Source organism: Terrapene carolina, unplaced genomic scaffold (assembly GCF_002925995.2).
Source record: "Terrapene carolina triunguis isolate 2854851 unplaced genomic scaffold, T_m_triunguis-2.0 Scaffold238, whole genome shotgun sequence".
Taxonomy (NCBI): domain Eukaryota; kingdom Metazoa; phylum Chordata; order Testudines; family Emydidae; genus Terrapene; species Terrapene triunguis.
Genome location: NW_020664589.1, coordinates 11841761 through 11858896, shown reverse-complemented (window position 1 = coordinate 11858896; position 17136 = coordinate 11841761). Strand labels below are relative to the sequence as shown.

The following is a 17136-nucleotide window of genomic DNA, read 5'->3' as shown; positions in this document are numbered from 1 at the left end:
CACACACACACACACACACACACACACACACACACACACACACACACGACCGTTACTGACCAATTAAAAGGTCAAATTATAGGCTCCTGCTAGGTTATGACTTTCTATTACAGGACCGTCTCCACGGTTTCGCTGCCATTGCTTGGATGCCAGCCATCCCTACTGCTCTGCAGGGAATGTTCTTTCTCCAGCTGATTCTCGGCCATCTGTGAATAAAAAAAACTAAGGGAAAAGTGGGGCATACAGTCAAGGGGAGATAAGTCTCCAGGACTTCCGTCCTGTTGGAAAAACATGGAAAGAAGGGGGGGGGGGGGGGGCTCAGTGCTGAGTAAGCTCTGGTCCCATGGAAGTCATGGGGCATATTATCCTTGACTTCAATGAGAGCAGAGTTAGGCCAGCACTGAGGGCTTCAGAAAACCCTACCCTCCATCTTCTGAAAGAATTTGCCAAAGGTAACACTGTTGATGGAGCATCTTTAGCTTTGTCTGTAGTTTGGCACGTGAGATCTTCTGATCCTGGAGGACATCTTTTGATGTATGGGCTGAGGTATTTTGCCAGGAGTTGGTGTTCCCCCCATCAAATAGCTTTGAAAGAAGCCACAGTCCTGTTCATGGCTCGGTATGTGTTCTCTTCCTCTGCATGTGCTGGTTTACGGTATGTATGCAGAGGTTCTGCAGGGGGATCCTTCCAAAGCCTCTGACAAAACAGCGTTCAAGGCCCTGTCGTCTGCTAAATTTGAGGGTAGAAGGATTTTAAAATATTCAGCTTTCACCTCTTGTTTACCCTAATGCTGGAACTTCTTCCGCCAAACTAGCAGCACCAGGCCTGGAAACTAGGGAAGGCGGTTTGGCATTTGAGTAAACGATAAATCCACTGTACATTTCAGCAGGGACTCACGAGACTGAGCTTTTTAATAGACTCCTCGTTTTCATGGCTGGGACACCTTTACACTCCCAGAGGATGGCACTGAAACACCAACAGCTGCCAAGTTGAATGCACCCGGAAACCTGGTTATTTGCTATTACTCCCAGCAGCATTTGTGCAAGAAAAGCATCAGAATCTGAAAGAGGCACAATCGGTAGCACTGATGAGGAACAAAAGCGAGGAATGGACAGGAATATGGGGGTATTGGCGGATGACAGCAGATAGAAGATCCCTGAGGGTGGCAAGATTGGACAAGGTGAGTGGGCGGAAGAGGAGGAAGGGAGAAACAGAGGTTATTTGGGGAGGAGGGAGAGCGAGAGAGAGAGGGAGATAGTGTGTGACACTAGCAAGATGTAGCGGGCCTAGAGAAGAGATGGGCAAAGCCACTGATCTATGGTGGGGAACCCCACCCAGTCAAGGAGCCTATCGGTTTGCAATTTTTAAAAGCTTTTACTGCATGCCATGAAATCTATGGCAATGCATTTACTCTTTCCCATCCTTCCGTATTCCATGTAAAGGTATGAAAATCACCTTCTCTCCCCTTATGGTGTATTATATCTTTTGCAATACACAGCTATGTGAAATCCTCTACAGCTCATTACAACTCGGACCCTTTGATGGACCTGAAAGCAATACTGCTCTGGAAGGCTTTTCATTTGCAGCTGGGACCTCGTCCTGTAGGCTATCAAAGGCCAAGTGAGCGAATGCATCATATATCCATTCCGATGTGGTTTTAAACTAATTACACAGAGACAGCATCTGCTGTCATGGCCAAGCCAAGAGAGCTGACACTTATAAATGTGATCTATAGGCAGTCGCTTCCTTTTGAAATAATCTGGAGAAAAATTCAGACACGCAAACCGTGCAGCGTTCTTTGCGGTGTCATCAAACTTCAAGGTACAGTACACACTGCAAACAGTAGGAGAGATTCACGGCCAGACAAAATCAGCAGCAATGGGTAATAATAATACATCATAATAACAATAACAATAATAAGAATAATATATACACGTATTCATACCAACCGGTTCCCGTGTCAGGATCCCATTGCGCGTCTCCTCCTGAGTGTTAAACATGACTGAACAGGAGAAAGCCATGCATGCCAGATGAGAAAATATGAGTGAGCCACCAGGATATAGAAGGAGATGAACACACGTGCTAACTGCCCAGCACCTGTTCAGGGGCCCACACAGCTACTGACATGCATTACCCAATTCCACCAAGTCTCTTTTTTTTTTAGCTGTGTTTGACTTGGGCATCCAGTATCCCTTTGAAATGGGCAGAGATGCGGTTCTTTAGATGCTGGGCTAGGGTCCAATCCCAAAGCCCTTCAACTGGAGCCAATGGGGTAAGTTATGTGCAAGAGAATTGCTCGTGGGAGTGTGGCTTTGCAGAATCAATCCCTTCCTTAGTTATGCATTACAATAACAATTCATGATGGATGCCATCTGGCAATACATGATTATAGGCTTGGATAGGTATAAAGCATAATTAGCTCCAATGGGAGTCACACACACATGCAAGAGCTGGTGTGCGCACCCCAGAAGAAAAGATCTGTAATCCTTTTACTTTTTTAACTATATCCATCACTGAGAAGTGGTAGGAATTAACATGGTCATCTGTCTGTATTTCACTGATATTAACCAGTGGGTAAGAGATAATGGGATGGAAACATCACACCAGATGATATTTCTGTTTATGATGTTAATGTCCTTTTAGATCTGTGGGATTCTACAAACTATCCCAAAAGAAAGGCCAACATTTTTAAAAGTGGGCCCTTCAATTCCTGTTCAGCCACCTAAATAAGTGGCCTGAGATTTCAGCCGTACTGAGAACCCACAGCTTCCATTCACAGCCCCTGTGAAAGCAATGGAAAGACTCTAACATGTTTAACCCTGGGGTATTCCATTGACAAATATCTTCTAGGTGCTGGGGGCTCTTTTCAAAAGAAAATGTAGCATAGGTACAGAGCAAGAAAACGGCAACAGAGAGAGACGAAACAAAGGGCTCCAAATAGCTTTGAAGTTCCTAGCAAAAAGAAACAAACCCCCAAACCGAAATTTTAGACTGGCTATTCAGCCCTTAAAGTGAGTGGCTAATGCTCAATGGACTAAAAAAAAATCAGTAAAACAGATACAGATATTAATTAGTGAAGTATTTTGAAGTTAAGTCATGAGAAATTGCCCCCTCCCCCCCGAGATGTTTAAGAGGCTGAAGTGCTGGTTTTAAGCCCCTGTGTGATACGTTCAGAATACAACCCCGCTGTTTGGGGCGTGCGCTGCAGGAAAGCTATGGAAGCCGTTGCTTTCTCATGGACAGAATCAGAGTATTCAGCGCGTAGTGACAAAGAATGTGGCTTGAGCAAATAAGGCAGTGGCTTTGTTTACGGGTTGCTTTTTAAGGTGGAAGTTTGATGTGTACTGCAGCAAAACTCTGCAGAGGAAGTTCCAGGAGGCCCACACAGCCTGAGCAGGCTGACTCTGTGTGTGAGGAAGGAAGGAAGATGCTGGGTACATACAGTGGGTCAGTTCCTCCCCTAGTGCAAAACGGTGTAGCTCTAATTCAGGGGTTCTCAAACTGGGGGTCGTGACCCCTCAGGGGGTCACGAGGTTATTACATGGGCGGGTCGCGAGCGGTCAGCCTCCACTCCAAACCCCGCATCACCTCCAACATTTATAATAGCATTAAATATTTTTAATTTATAAGGGGGGGGGGTCACACTCAGAGGCTTGCTGTGTGAAAGGGGTCACCAGGACAAAAGTTTGAGCACCACTGCTCTAATTACTCGGGTGGTGCTGAGGATCTGGCCCCAGGTGTATTCTTTTCTTCCCAAATCCCATTGATTTCCACAGAGCTCATTTCTTGCTTGTTCACAAGTCCAAACAGACCAGAGATTCATTCAGGAGCTTTCTGTTCTTTGAAGGGCCCTGTTCAGGCTAATCATTCCACAATGAGACCTACAAACATAGTTTATGGACCCTCGGATACTGTTCTGTATTTCCATGAAATGCGGTCATTCTCCAGTAGATTTCATCTTTCCAAGAAGTGCAGCTACATCCCAACACCCCTGGGGCACATATTGTAGATCAGTGGTTCTCAACCACGGGGCCCCCGGGGGCTGCAAGGAAGTTTCAAGTGCTCTGCCAAAATAAGCCAGCGAGCAGGGCCAGCGCTGGACTTGCTGGGGCCCAGGGCAGAAAGCCGAAGCCCGAGCCCTTCCCCACCCCAGGCGGGGCTGAAGCTGTGGCCTGAGCAACAAAGCTTCGAGGGGCCCCCTGTGCTGTGGTTGCCCTGCTTGCTACCCCCAAATGCCGGCCCTGGCTTTTAAGCTCCTGGATATGCAGAAAAATAGTTGCGGCAGAGGCAGGCTGAGGAATTTTTATAGCATGTTGGGGGCCTCAGGAAGAAAAAGGTCGAGAACCCCTGTTGTAGATGTTTGTTCATCAACTATCCATGCTTTCCTGCTTTCCTCACTTCCCTGGTTTCTCTGTTGTAGAATGTAGGTATCATGAATTGTTTAACTGACAGAGGTTCTTCTTCCCTTTATAACTTTAACAGTGTCTCTAGGCCAAGTTCTAGTTCACACAGGCTTAGAGAGTATGTGCGTGGTTTCAAATCCTTCTTCTTCAGTGGCTTTACTCCATTTCTCCAAGACTAATGGAGGTGGTGTGGACGTGGGATACTTCTGCTAGGAGAGTGTATTGAAGACAGACTCATGATGTCCTGGACTCAGCAACAATATCGGGACATGAAACTGAAGGATCTAACTCCAGTGGGTTGGCTTATTTCTCTATTATATGCCTTATGTGCATTAGAGTTGGTTGAAATACAGAAAATAATTCACAGACATTTTTGATGGAAAAACTTCCCATTTTTTCACTGGAAAACTTCCTTGTAAAAAAAAAAAAAAAAAATTCTGGCCAAGTCTAGTATTCTTGTAGACCCGATCACTGTGGTATGGAAGTGTTGATCTAGGCTATAGTTAGTAGGTTTTGGTAGCACAGTGATGACTGGTTGTGATTCAGAACAGTGGCCAGTTCCAGCTGCTAGATTCCGCTACCGCACTAAAGGAGCTACCAGTTCCTGCCAGAGGCTCTGATCCAGCAAGGTACTTCAGCGAATGTCTAGTGTTAAGCACATGAGTAATCTCATTGGCTGTTCACATACTGGGCATGTGCTTACAGCCTTGCTGAATTGGGGCCTGCACCCCATTACCTTCCCCGAAGAGGGTCATATAAATGTGCCTCCAATATATTTTAGTCAGCGTTCCACCTTAATTTTTTTTTAAAAGGTGTCCTAGGATGGTTATTAGTCCAACATGCAGAGTGCAAACAGTTTGGCCATAACCAAAGCGGATGTGGCTGACGTGCTCAGATTCAGACTGTAGGGCCAAGGTTAGCCACTTACCAAGGAACCCCGCTTGTACTGACTATACCATGTGGAAGGCTGCTCTTTGGGCCAACGAGCCATTTTGCTCTGTAAAATATGAGACGGGTTAAAGACCAACAGAAAGTGGTAGGGTGCCTCTTACCAGTTTACCGCGCTTGAATTCACTGAACCAGGAGCCCGGGGTTTCCTTTGGCCAAGAAGTAATTCTAGCCTAAATTGTGGGCGGGAAAGTGGAAGAGAGAAAGAGAGAAACAAAGAAAGAAAAGGTTACATTCAATTGTACATCCTGGGTCTGTCTGTCTCACTGAAACTGTCCAACTTTGTTTAACACATAGTTTCTTAAACTTTATACACTGGTAATAAAAACAGTCCGCTGAGTCCTAGGGTCCTGACAGCTTCGAAATTAGAACGTTCACCGCTTGACATTGGGGTTAGGACATTCCACCACTGCACACAGGTATAAACTGCCTTGGTACCACCTTTCATTGCTAAGAGGTTAATGATCTGTAACCTCTAGATATCTGCTGATGGAAAATTGGCATCACATTTTGCAGACGGATGGCAAAAAAAAAAAGAGAGAAAAAAGTATTAGTGGTAAATGATCCATTTATCTACATGGGGATTGGTGGGGAGCAAGGATGGAAAAGCAGCACTGAGAATGGAGAAGGCTGATGTCAGTCCAATGTCAAATCCAGATGTGCTGGAGCAAGGAGAGGTAGGCTAGGAGAATTAATAAAACACCAGCATCTGCTTTGTGTGTTTGAGCACCAGTAACATACTGTAAATGGAATGTGTAGTCCATGGCAGGTAATGAACCAGAATACATGGTGGAGTCCCAATTGAACAGTCTGTAATGAACCAGATTGTGACCTTGATAAGGAGATGAGTTGCCAAACCATCCTTCCGGGAGGACCTTTTACAGCTGTGAATTTGAATATTCTCTTTTCAGTCAGAACAAGGGATGTGTTTAATGGGGGAGGAGGCAGGGATAGAGTTTAGTTAATATTCCCTCATTATTCCACTAACTTCCTCACTGTTCCTTTCACTCTCTCCAAGAACAATGGCTGAACTAGATGTAGGTGCCTTGGGATTATTCTTTCCTTCACAGGAGGAGAACCATAACATGAAACGGTGCATTTTTGCCATGCTGTGGATGCACCGAGATGGGATACATTTTTCAGGCCATGCAGCGGCCCATAACAAAATATCCACAAATACCTATGCAAGTATTTAATGTTAATGAGGTAGATAGTTTCATTATTGCATATGGAATATAATAGGCTGGATTCTCCTCTCACTTATGCCAGTGTATGTGATAGAAGAATCAATTCCACTGGGAATACTGCAATAACTTGCAAAGTCAACACTGTAAGGATTTTAATACTCAGATTTTGATAGTTTAATAATCAATGACTGGAGGAGAACAACGGTGGTCTAACACCAAAGAGAAGAAATGTATCTTCTGTTTAAACAATCCCCAAAAGAACCCCTGGGAAATTCTGCACTGCGCATCGCTTGTTCCATACTGATGTACATTTCTAGGGGTTGAAATTATCTCAGCAAGTGAACATCTTATATCAGGGTGCACAGGAGCAATGAATCGCTCTTGTCTATACCCTAACCCAGCGTGTGAAGACCTTCTTGATGGTACAGAGAGGATCCTTGACAGCCACCTTGGAAGAGATCACATTTACCTAGTGGAGAAACTAAATTTAAGAGTAGGTCTTTACACCTGGTGATCAGCCCCATAATATAAAGGGGATGGATATGGGGCAGTGAGGAGTACCTTACTGCAACTGAAAGACACTTAGAGAACTTGTCTTGGTCAACTGGATGTGACTGGCTGAGTTATTACTGGGGGGATCCTTGGAAGCATGAGGATGGGAGAGCATATCATTGCCCATTACTAAACCGATTCACACCCGGTCTGCGTACCAACTGAATGCCATGAACTCTCCTGATCCTAGGTGTGGTACTTTGGAACACCCAAGTACCCAACATAAATAACAGGAGAAATTACAGCAGAACAACATTTCTCCACTATGTCAGAAGTCTTGGTCAAAGTAGAAGAGAAACCAGCAGTGCTGAGGGACAAAACCATCAGAGTAGCTGTCACTGCTGAATTGGGGATAAAAAGAATAGATTAAATAAACCTCATGGTGAACTACAGTAGAGACAATGATGGAGAAGTTTGCCTTTGTAAAGCAATGCAAAAAAAGTAAGGTATCAGCATTCATCATGCTTCAGAGACCATCAAAACCTTGCCCTAAAACAGTGTAAAAATTGCTTACTCATTCAGTGAAATGCACTCAGTAAACATATTCCAAAACCAATCTAGAATCTGACATTAACAAACACATTGGATCTTTAATTTTTACTTTCCATTGTTGAGTTTATCTGATCCAGGTGACTGGCTATGAATATGCACAATAGGAAACACTCCATTACCAGCTTCAGAGGAAAAATATACAGTTTGTGGGAACTTACTCCTTCAGATTTCTTATCAGGGAAGATACAGGTCTCTCCACCAGCTGTGAAGTTACAGTAAACTTTGAAAGAGTCCCTTGAACACCCTTGATTAGGATCAACCCAGTATTCACCTGGAAGTTGGAGGAAAAGGGATTAGCCTATATGAAGTTAAGAATGTATCAGAACTTCCACAGGATCAAACCCAACCATTTCCATCCCTGGGATAAGATTACATTACATGTATGTGGACAGCCAACACATGTTTCTCCTTATATAGTAATCCAGACCTGGATATAACAAGGCTCCACAATCAACATGCAAAGTGCAGTATGTGGAACAGTGCATACATTCAGAACTGGATCACTACTACGGTGATCCTACTGCAGCCTTATCCGCACCGGGGAAATGTCCAAATAAATGCTTCATTAATTCCACCACCTATTGGTGGCTGTTGGAACAGGTGGTAGCCATAGTGTAGACAAGGCTCCAGTGGCCAGACCCACAATCTGGCCCTCAGTTTATATCTACACAGTACTTCATGCTTGACATGTTGGATTTATAGTAGAGCTGGTTGGATATTTTCTGTCAAAGCTGTTTCAGTGGAAAAACTGGGTTTTTGACCAAACAAAATTTGTCACGAAAAGTGTGTCTACTTCCTGTGGAAATTTTCAGTGTTTCATTGGAAAAAATGGAATGCCTGAAACACCCCCCAGTTTTTGACTTTTGGCCAAAACCGGAAGTATTTTGATTCAAAATGGCACTGTGATGCCTCATGGGAGTTGCCGTTCGAATGCTTTCTGCTCCCATTTTCCTCTACGGGCTAGGCTCTCTGGCCCAACTACACCTCCCAGGGTGCAACTGGGTGAGGGGCTCTTGTGACAAGCCCCTACCCTTCACCTCATGTTTGCAGGAAAATACACATTCTATTTTCCTACCAGCACTAAGTGGTACTAACTGGGTTGTGCAGATTTATGAACTCTGCTGAGCTCTCTCCTGCCCCTAGCCCCACTCACAGCCCCAAGCACCCACCATCTGGGAAGTCAGGGTGGCAAAGCTGCAAATCCTTGCAGGTTCGAGCTGGGTTGTGCTGAGTGCCCAACGGATGCTTCATTTGCTCAATTTCCAGTTTCAAAGAGTTCAAGGAGCCAAAGATCTCCTCCATGCCATCTGCATAATCCATGTAGTTGTCGGTGTTTCCCTCATCAACCAGTTGGCTTGCGTCAATGTTTCGCCTGGTCCTCTTGGAGGACTGGATAGGCAGGGGCTGGATCACTTCCCCGGGAGGACCCTGGGTGTGAGGAAAGAACTTGAAACATTAGTTTCACGGGGGAAACGTGAAAGAAACAGAAGAGACAGCCACAGGAATGAACATGCTGCACTAGTGACAGGAAGAGTCACCGCCACAGGACACGCACACACAGGAGGTCTCAAAGGTCCATTATGGTACTAATGAAAATCCTCAGTCACCAGTGAATTTTACAGGGCTCAGGCATTCAGCCTGTGTAGTAGGAGAGAGTCTGCACAAGGCATGCAGACTGCTGGGAAAGTCTTTTGGTGCTCAAAATATCCACCTTGGTTGGAAAGTGTTTCAAAAAAGATGCTCCACCTTCAGCCTGTGGGTTGATCCTTTCCACGCACACCTCTTTCCTTTTTTTGTTCAGCCTTCTTGCCTCATCTCCCTCTCTGGTATTTCTAAGGCACCCATCTCCTCAGTATGGACCCACTGCATGCTGCCTCTTTATCAAGAACTGGGGTTCTCAGGGGTATGTCACACACTAATTCTAGCTCTCACTTCACCATAGGCTTCACCACAATGGGTTATACTTACAGGAGGTCCTGGTGGGCCTGGATGGCCAGATTCACCCTTTGGACCCGTTGGACCCTGAGTGCAAAAAACAGAAACAAGTGTGAGTGGCTCACTCAGTAAATACCAGCTGTCACAAATTCTCCATGCATGTCATTCTTTCTTTAAATTCCTTTCTACTCTCTCCCTCAGCCTCCAGCTACCCCAAGCACACATGGTTCTAACTAGGGCCTGTCAAAATATTTTTTTGGGATGAAAAATAGCTTTTTAACCAAAATGAATATTTTTGCAGAACATTTTCATTTTGGCAGAAATTTTCTGATATTTTGCTGAAAAAACAGAAGCTGAAAAACTTTTTCAGTAAAAGTTTTTGGCAAAATGTCCACATTTTGGTTAGGATTTATGTAGAAATTTTGGCTCTCCTCTACCCCCCCCCAAACATGAACATTTTAAACCAAAAAGATTTTCAGAAATTGAAACAGAAATTTTAGGTTTTTGTTCGTATAATGAATAAACTGAATTTTGTGTATAGAACATACTGATAAACACATTTTTTTAAATTTCCCCATTAAAAGTAACTTGCATTTTTCAACCAGCTATAGTTCTAACTTCACAGAGGAGAAACTGGTGACATTAAACTAGTTTAACTGGGTGTTTTCCACCCATTTCTTCACTCTGTCACACCTACCACTTTTCCATTTTTCCCTCCCTCTCTCACTGTTCATTTTTAAGGTCTCCATCTTTACAGCAATAGGTTTTTTTCTTACTTTCCACTGTTTTAATATTTCTGATCTTTTCAACAGTGATGTGGCAGAAAGTACAATGGGCTTAAAAGAAATATTTCCAATTATAATTTTTCATTTTAAACAGCCTGAAAGGACTGTGATTACTAAAATAATCTTTAGCTAATTGCCTTGACTCTACTGATTTATAATGGTGATAGTAGGTTATGCACCTAATAAAAATTCCTCTGCCTTTTAATTTTGTATTGTCTATACTTACTGATGACCCTTTAGCACCCTTTGGACCAGGGGGACCCTGAACGGAGGAAGGAGAAAAATATATCATTAGCATTGGGCAAAAAATGTGAAATCATTTCATAGTCATTTGAATTTTTCAATGAATTCACTTCAGCCACGTTTGTGCCCGTTTTCTGCGGACATTTGAAGAGTTTGACTTTACTTGCTTATTAGTGAACATCAGAAATGTATTATTAATAATAACAAAGCACTTCAAAGTGCTACACAAATATTGATGAACTTAGCTGCACAATACCCCGGGGAGGTGTGTATCACACGATTATCCATATTTCATGGAAGCTGAGGTACTAAGCATTTATGTGACTTGTCAATGGTCACACATTGCATCAGTGGCAGAGCCAGAAATAGACCCCAGATAGTTTGACTCGCAGTTCTGTGCTTTTGCTGCTTGACCAAATGGCTTTTCGATTTCAGCTACATACCGGTAATCCTGGTGGACCTGGAGGTCCAATTGGACCAGAAGGACCGTTGATACCCTAAAAAGTAAAGGCAAAATAAAGTTTATTTCAATGTATTCATGTTGGTCATCATCTACGTACCATCCTGCAGGCTTATCCATGCAGGTGTGAGAGTCTACACACGGAGATCAATGTACCGTCCCAGGGCCTGACTCTTTAAAAGAGCCACCTCATTTCCAGGTCTCAGTTTTTTCCATTAGAGATAGGCCCAAGTTGCCCACTTCCCTGACCTTTCAGAGCACAGGGTTTCAGCGTCTCTTTAGAAGGACAGGCCCAAATCCCTAAGACCAAAACCAATTTTGGATCTGGGTCAAAACTTCCCTTAAATTGAATTCCCTTAAGCTGAATAGCTTCCAGCTGGTGCCCATCACTAGCTTCTATAGTATGGTATATTTGTGTAGGAAATGTCATTAAAGAGTTAGCAAAAGCACCCTGTGTCATGCTGAGATGATGTCTCTGACCAGAGAAGGCCAACTCTACTATTAAAAAGCCACCTGATGAAAGGAACAAGGTTTTAATCCTTTAAGCCCAGTATGAAGGCTCAGCATAGCTTCCCAGGCACATTTAAGGAAAGTCTCACGAATGACTCCAAAGTGCCCCTAAAAACACCTACCTGCTCTCCTTTAGGTCCGGATGAACCCTGGGGTCCTGGGAGACCTCTGTCACCCTTTTCTCCCTGCTCACCAGGGGGCCCAATGAGGCCAATTAAACCTGGATGACCCTAGAGAAAATAAATAGCAGAGTTTAATTAAGATCAGCTGTGTCATACTCTGGAAGGTGTTGAGCACGAGAAATTCCTCCAGAAGACCCACCTATAAAAGGAAGAAACTAAACAAGTGGAAGGAAAGTGTTTGTACCTTTTGGGAATCCAGGGATGAGCAGGCACAAGGAAAGTGTTTGTAGCTGAGCATGAAAAGCGGCCAAAAATGCCCACAATTCCTAGTGTAATGAAAAACACTAGCTTTTTGCTAAAGGAATACTGTAAATATGATAACAGAAGGGGCACTGCTGTACTCTGGAGTCTGTTCTTTTCATACATTGGCATATGTTACGTTAATTTCTACAAATAAGGTTCAGAACCATTACCTCAAGCAAGCGTGTCTACCAAGTTACTGCCTCTTTATTTGCCTCTTGCTAGCTGCATGCGCTACACAGCCATGATAACTAAAGATCGCATAGGGACATAAGCATAACAGAATGGATCAGTTTAGTTTCCTGCATAAGGTATCAATGCCAGGTAACTCCTAGGAAGGTGTAAAACATTAGCCATGGATTCCAATGTGTAATGCTACACACTGAACTATGGGGAGAAATTTCTTCCTGACCCACCTACAGGTCTTCCTGGTCAGTGAACCCGTCTGATACTCAACATATATACCCTGAAGATTCATAACTGAGGTAGTTGTCATGATCAACATCTCTTGTATGCTTGAGGCCTGCTCTAAAGAACTGCCTAACACTATTATATCCTGATGTTATGATATCCTCAACAGTCCCTCTTTCTGTTTTAGCACGTCCTGTGGTGAAAACAGTGAATTCTTGGTGAATGTGGAATCTTACTGTGTACTATGCATAGAGGGATACATTCATTCCCATGCAGAGAGACTGCACAAGGCCTATGCACCACTTCAGTCTCATTTAAGACCTCAAAATAGGGTTTATATTGGACTTAAGCAGTGCAGAGACCTTTGTGGAGCTTACTTCACAGGGGTGGATTTCACCCCGAAAGCTACAGAATCTGTTATAATATACATGTCATCACCATAGCAACACTATTGACATCTATTATGTACTGTCCTTAGAGTTGGGGGGGGATCAATGAATTTGAAAATAAAAGTATCTGAACATGTTTTATGTAGCAGTCTCACCTTTTCACCTTTAGGACCCGAATCTCCCTTAAGACCAGGTAAACCAGGTGGGCCCTTAAAAAAAAATAAAAGAAGAGGAAACTCAGATAAAAATAATATACACCAAATGCAAAATTCTGTATATAAGTAACCAAACAACTGGGACTATAAAGACATACCAGTGGGCCCGGAGGACCATCGGGGCCTGGGGAACCGGGGAGCCCTTGTTCACCCTGTAAAACAATGCAATCCACTCAGATTAGGCATTCATAGTAGAGGTTGTCTAGTGGTGAAATTCTAGATCTGAGCACCCCAAACTTTACCCTTCCATATGTGAACTCTGTGGCTTGGGCCCAGCTCTAGAAAAAAGGATTCATTCTATAACCATTATTAAATGTATATATTTTAACCTTAATTAACCTTAATTTTAACACCCAATTAGAAATGCTCCAGAAGCACGCACATGGTCTGGGCCTGATGCAAAGACCACTGACGTCAGGAGTCTTTCTAGCAACTTTAAGGAGCTTTGGATCCAGTCTTCTGAAATTAAAATAAACAAACAAAAAAGCAAAACACAAGGCCCAATCTTGAAGTCCTCCTTTACTCCTGACTAAGTGGCAATGAGAGTTTTGCCCAAGTGCACCAAAGAAACGAAAGTTAATAGGACTTTGGCTCCCGTGTGCCTAAGTCTCTTTTGAAAATGGGATGTAGGCGCTTTGGAAAATTTTACCCTAGAGTTTCTTCAACCTTTAATAAAAAATGAAAGCCAAACAAACACAATTTCCCTTGACTTCCTTGTCCTCACCGTAAGTAAAATAAATACCAACCCACCCCATCCTTCCCACCCCAAAACTCAGCCAAAAGCCACGGAAAAGAACAGATATTCCATCATGCTTTAAAAGTCAGCAGACTTGGCCTCTATTGGACCACTGGGGGTTGGGGGAGTGAATTCTAGAGCCATGGCCTCTCTATTAAAATCACCGAGCCACCAGACATCAGGCATTCAAGTCTGGAGACTGTTTGCTTCTGTGGCCCAGCTACAATGGTGCCTGGGGCGAAAGGCATCCCCTAAGAGAGATGCTTTCTTGTAAGGCCTGGTCATTATTCCTGTTCAAAAGCTTGCCGGGGCTACCCGCAGTTTTTAAATACTCACCACTGGGCCAGGAATTCCTCGAAGGCCATCGGGACCAGGTTTCCCTGGAGCTCCCTGGGGACCAACAGGACCTGTCTTCCCAGGAGGTCCTTCCAGACCAGATTCACCCTGGTGGCAAGCGACAAAGTGATTCAGTTTTCAATTGCTCTTTAAATAGTCTAATTACAGTTGATCAGACCTACTGTGATGCATGCAACTCCCTATTTTTATACCTTCCTGCACACCCCATCCTGCTCTCTACTGCACCCACTGAAAGCCAAATCCTGGAGTTGCAGTACTTTTCCATTTCCACCTGTTTACTGACCAACTTGCAGTATTGCTTAGACTGTACGCTCTACCATCTTTTTGTTCGGTGTTTGTACAGCACCTAACACAATAGTGTGTGACTAGGGCTCCTGGGTGCCACCACAACGTACATCATAACTAATAATAATAAATAATAATAATAATAATGTAACTTACAATACCATTTGCAACACTATTCTATTTTTGGCTCAACATCGTTATTGAGATAATCACTGTTTGCGAATATCATGTTTGCTTTATGATATTATAGAGTCCTGTATACACGGTGCTATTTGCAAAACGGTAAATGACACTTTTGATACCAAAAACATATTCCAAAGCCCTTTACAATTCCATAAATATCCAGCGGAATTTGTTAAATGGCAAAACAAACACTTAGAAGATAAGTCTTCATTTGAAGTTGATGGCCCCAAATTCCAGGTTTGATGGTTTGTTGAAATACAAAGTGAAATGACATTCTGTTCTTCCCACACAAGATTTTATGAGGTGTTGCATACAGAGGGCTGCAGAGGGCACAGCTGAAGATCCTGATTTTATCAATATATGTTCATCCCTTACCTTGGCTCCTTTCTCTCCTTGTCTTCCTTCAGGACCTGCTGGACCAGGAGGACCCTAGTGAGAACATGAAACAGAAGCAATAGCATCTTAGACCACAGTTTGTCTGGAATGGCTGTGGTGGTATTTACAGAGATACTGTAAACAAGAAGGAAAATAATATCAAGGTGGCTATCTGCCAATGGTCTTAAAAATTAACACCCTTATAAATAAACCTTCTACCCTTCTCAGATGAACATTTGGCAGAGAAATCCTGAAATAGGCTGGGAGAGCCAAATGTTTTATCTCATTTTATTTTGGATACCAATAACCTGATCTAAAGCCCATAGAATTCAATAGGCATCTTTCCATTAACTTCCATTGGCTTTGGATTGGCCTCTAACCATCGTTAAACACTGCCAACAAACTATTGCATTTCCGTATGTGAATTTTCTCACATTTTGTTCTTAGTTTCAGAAAATAAATGATTCTGAGTTACTGATTCAGTTTTTGGGGGTGCATACGTGTGAGCACCCCCCAAGAGACGCACATGCATACATTTTTGGGAGAGCTGGTGCCAAATTCCACTGTCTTGGGGACTCCAAGAGCAGTGAACTCTGTCCGTTGTTGTTTGCAGGATCAATCCATAAACAGGCAGGCAAATGCAGATCAAGATATTTCCTTAACAATTGTTTTCAGCCTATATTACTTTTACTGACCATTTTGCACACAGGCCAGAACTCCAGCTGGTTTAAATAGGCACAGCTCCATTGACTTTTGCCCATTTGCACCAGTGGAGGCTCTGGTCCCATATTTCTATACATCAATATGACAATATTGCAAGGTTGATATCTGAAGTGACAAATGTTGCCATGCAAAGCAGATATTTACCATCTTATCAGAACGTTAAGAATTCTACTGAGTGAACTGACTGGGTAAGGTCTGTTAGAATTAAAGCATAATAATGATACTAATTTCAGAAATCTCATTAAAATGTACATGAAACAACATTCTAACAAATTAACTTACCCTCTTCCCCGGGGGACCTGATGGGCCTGGTTCTCCAGTTGGGCCAGGAGATCCCTAGGTTAAAAGTGGAAGAAAACAGCTCATAATTGTAATATGACATGTAAAAGAAACAGACCAGGTATCTTACATGTGACCTGACCAATTCTAGTTTGCATTAGAATTAAGAATTAAGGAGAGGCAGACAATATAAGGTATGAGTGCTAATCAGAAAGCTGATCTCTCATTTTACCCCATCTTATGATGTAAGAACAAAAGGGTGACTTGAAATATAATAGGCATCTTAAAATGCATAAAAGGAAACACATAATATACTCAAGCTATAAAGTCCACTGCTGGGGTCCAGTAAATCATGGACAGTTAGACTTAGAAGAGAGGGAGAGATTTTCACAGCACAAATGGAAGTGAGGTACTTAGCTCCCAGTAGAAGTCAATGGGAGTTAGGTGCGTAACTACCATTTGTCCCTTTGAAAATTTCTCCCTACATTCCTACATTTCTAGTGATCTGGGCAAAGATTAGACCTAGGAACAAGGAGCTGGTGAATACCATACTCCTAATACCTAACAGACCTTGTATACCAGAATGTACTTACAGTCTGACCAGGTTCACCATCGTCACCTTTGTCACCTGTGGGACCATCTTGACCCTAGGAGGAGGAAAATGAGTTTTATATACTAAGAATTGCCTTTCTCCAGTCCAGAGTGAAAGCAGTTCATTCTGACTGCCTCACTGAGATCATTTCTGAATGGTTGGCACTTACAGCCGGGCCAGGTTCTCCAGGGGGGCCAGGATCACCAGGAAAACCAACTGGACCCTGCAAAAGGAAGGAGAAAGATATCCCCAGGTCAGCTGCGGTACAGTTACCGGAGAACTCTAAAGCAACATATATCTGTTATTCCAGACACAACTGAAAGAGCTACTGTACACAGCAAAGTCTTGAGTCACATAGCTCTGACATGTTCAAAGTCCAGATCACCAACGCTGAAAGGATCCTAAGTTTTGGACCATGCCATCATACATGGAGATGAGCTGTGAAGCTCAGATTGGAATCCAAACTTTTGAAAAGTTCAGGGGTGTTAATATACAATGTTTGGGTTATCCCATTATAAACATGGGGCAAGTCGTAAGAACTTTTCCAAACTTTGAGACTGTTTGGAGCTGGAAGTTTTGTTTTGATTAATTAAG

At 43.1% G+C, this 17136-nt stretch overlaps 1 protein-coding gene across 1 annotated transcript in view; it reads right to left on the bottom strand.

Annotated features, from left to right (window-relative positions):
* COL5A1 (collagen type V alpha 1 chain) overlaps positions 1 to 17136 on the bottom strand; it is a 239793-nt gene that overhangs the window by 9539 nt on the left and 213118 nt on the right. Inside the window, exons 51-64 of the mRNA XM_024206663.3 lie at positions 16712 to 16765; positions 16544 to 16597; positions 15954 to 16007; positions 14949 to 15002; positions 14085 to 14192; positions 13111 to 13164; positions 12953 to 13006; positions 11698 to 11805; positions 11049 to 11102; positions 10589 to 10624; positions 9611 to 9664; positions 8812 to 9070; positions 7801 to 7913; positions 5456 to 5524 (exon numbers count right to left, since the gene is read on the bottom strand). Coding sequence (XP_024062431.2) covers positions 5456 to 5524; positions 7801 to 7913; positions 8812 to 9070; positions 9611 to 9664; positions 10589 to 10624; positions 11049 to 11102; positions 11698 to 11805; positions 12953 to 13006; positions 13111 to 13164; positions 14085 to 14192; positions 14949 to 15002; positions 15954 to 16007; positions 16544 to 16597; positions 16712 to 16765 — 1125 coding nt within the window. The remainder of the gene's footprint in view (positions 1 to 5455; positions 5525 to 7800; positions 7914 to 8811; positions 9071 to 9610; positions 9665 to 10588; positions 10625 to 11048; positions 11103 to 11697; positions 11806 to 12952; positions 13007 to 13110; positions 13165 to 14084; positions 14193 to 14948; positions 15003 to 15953; positions 16008 to 16543; positions 16598 to 16711; positions 16766 to 17136) is intronic.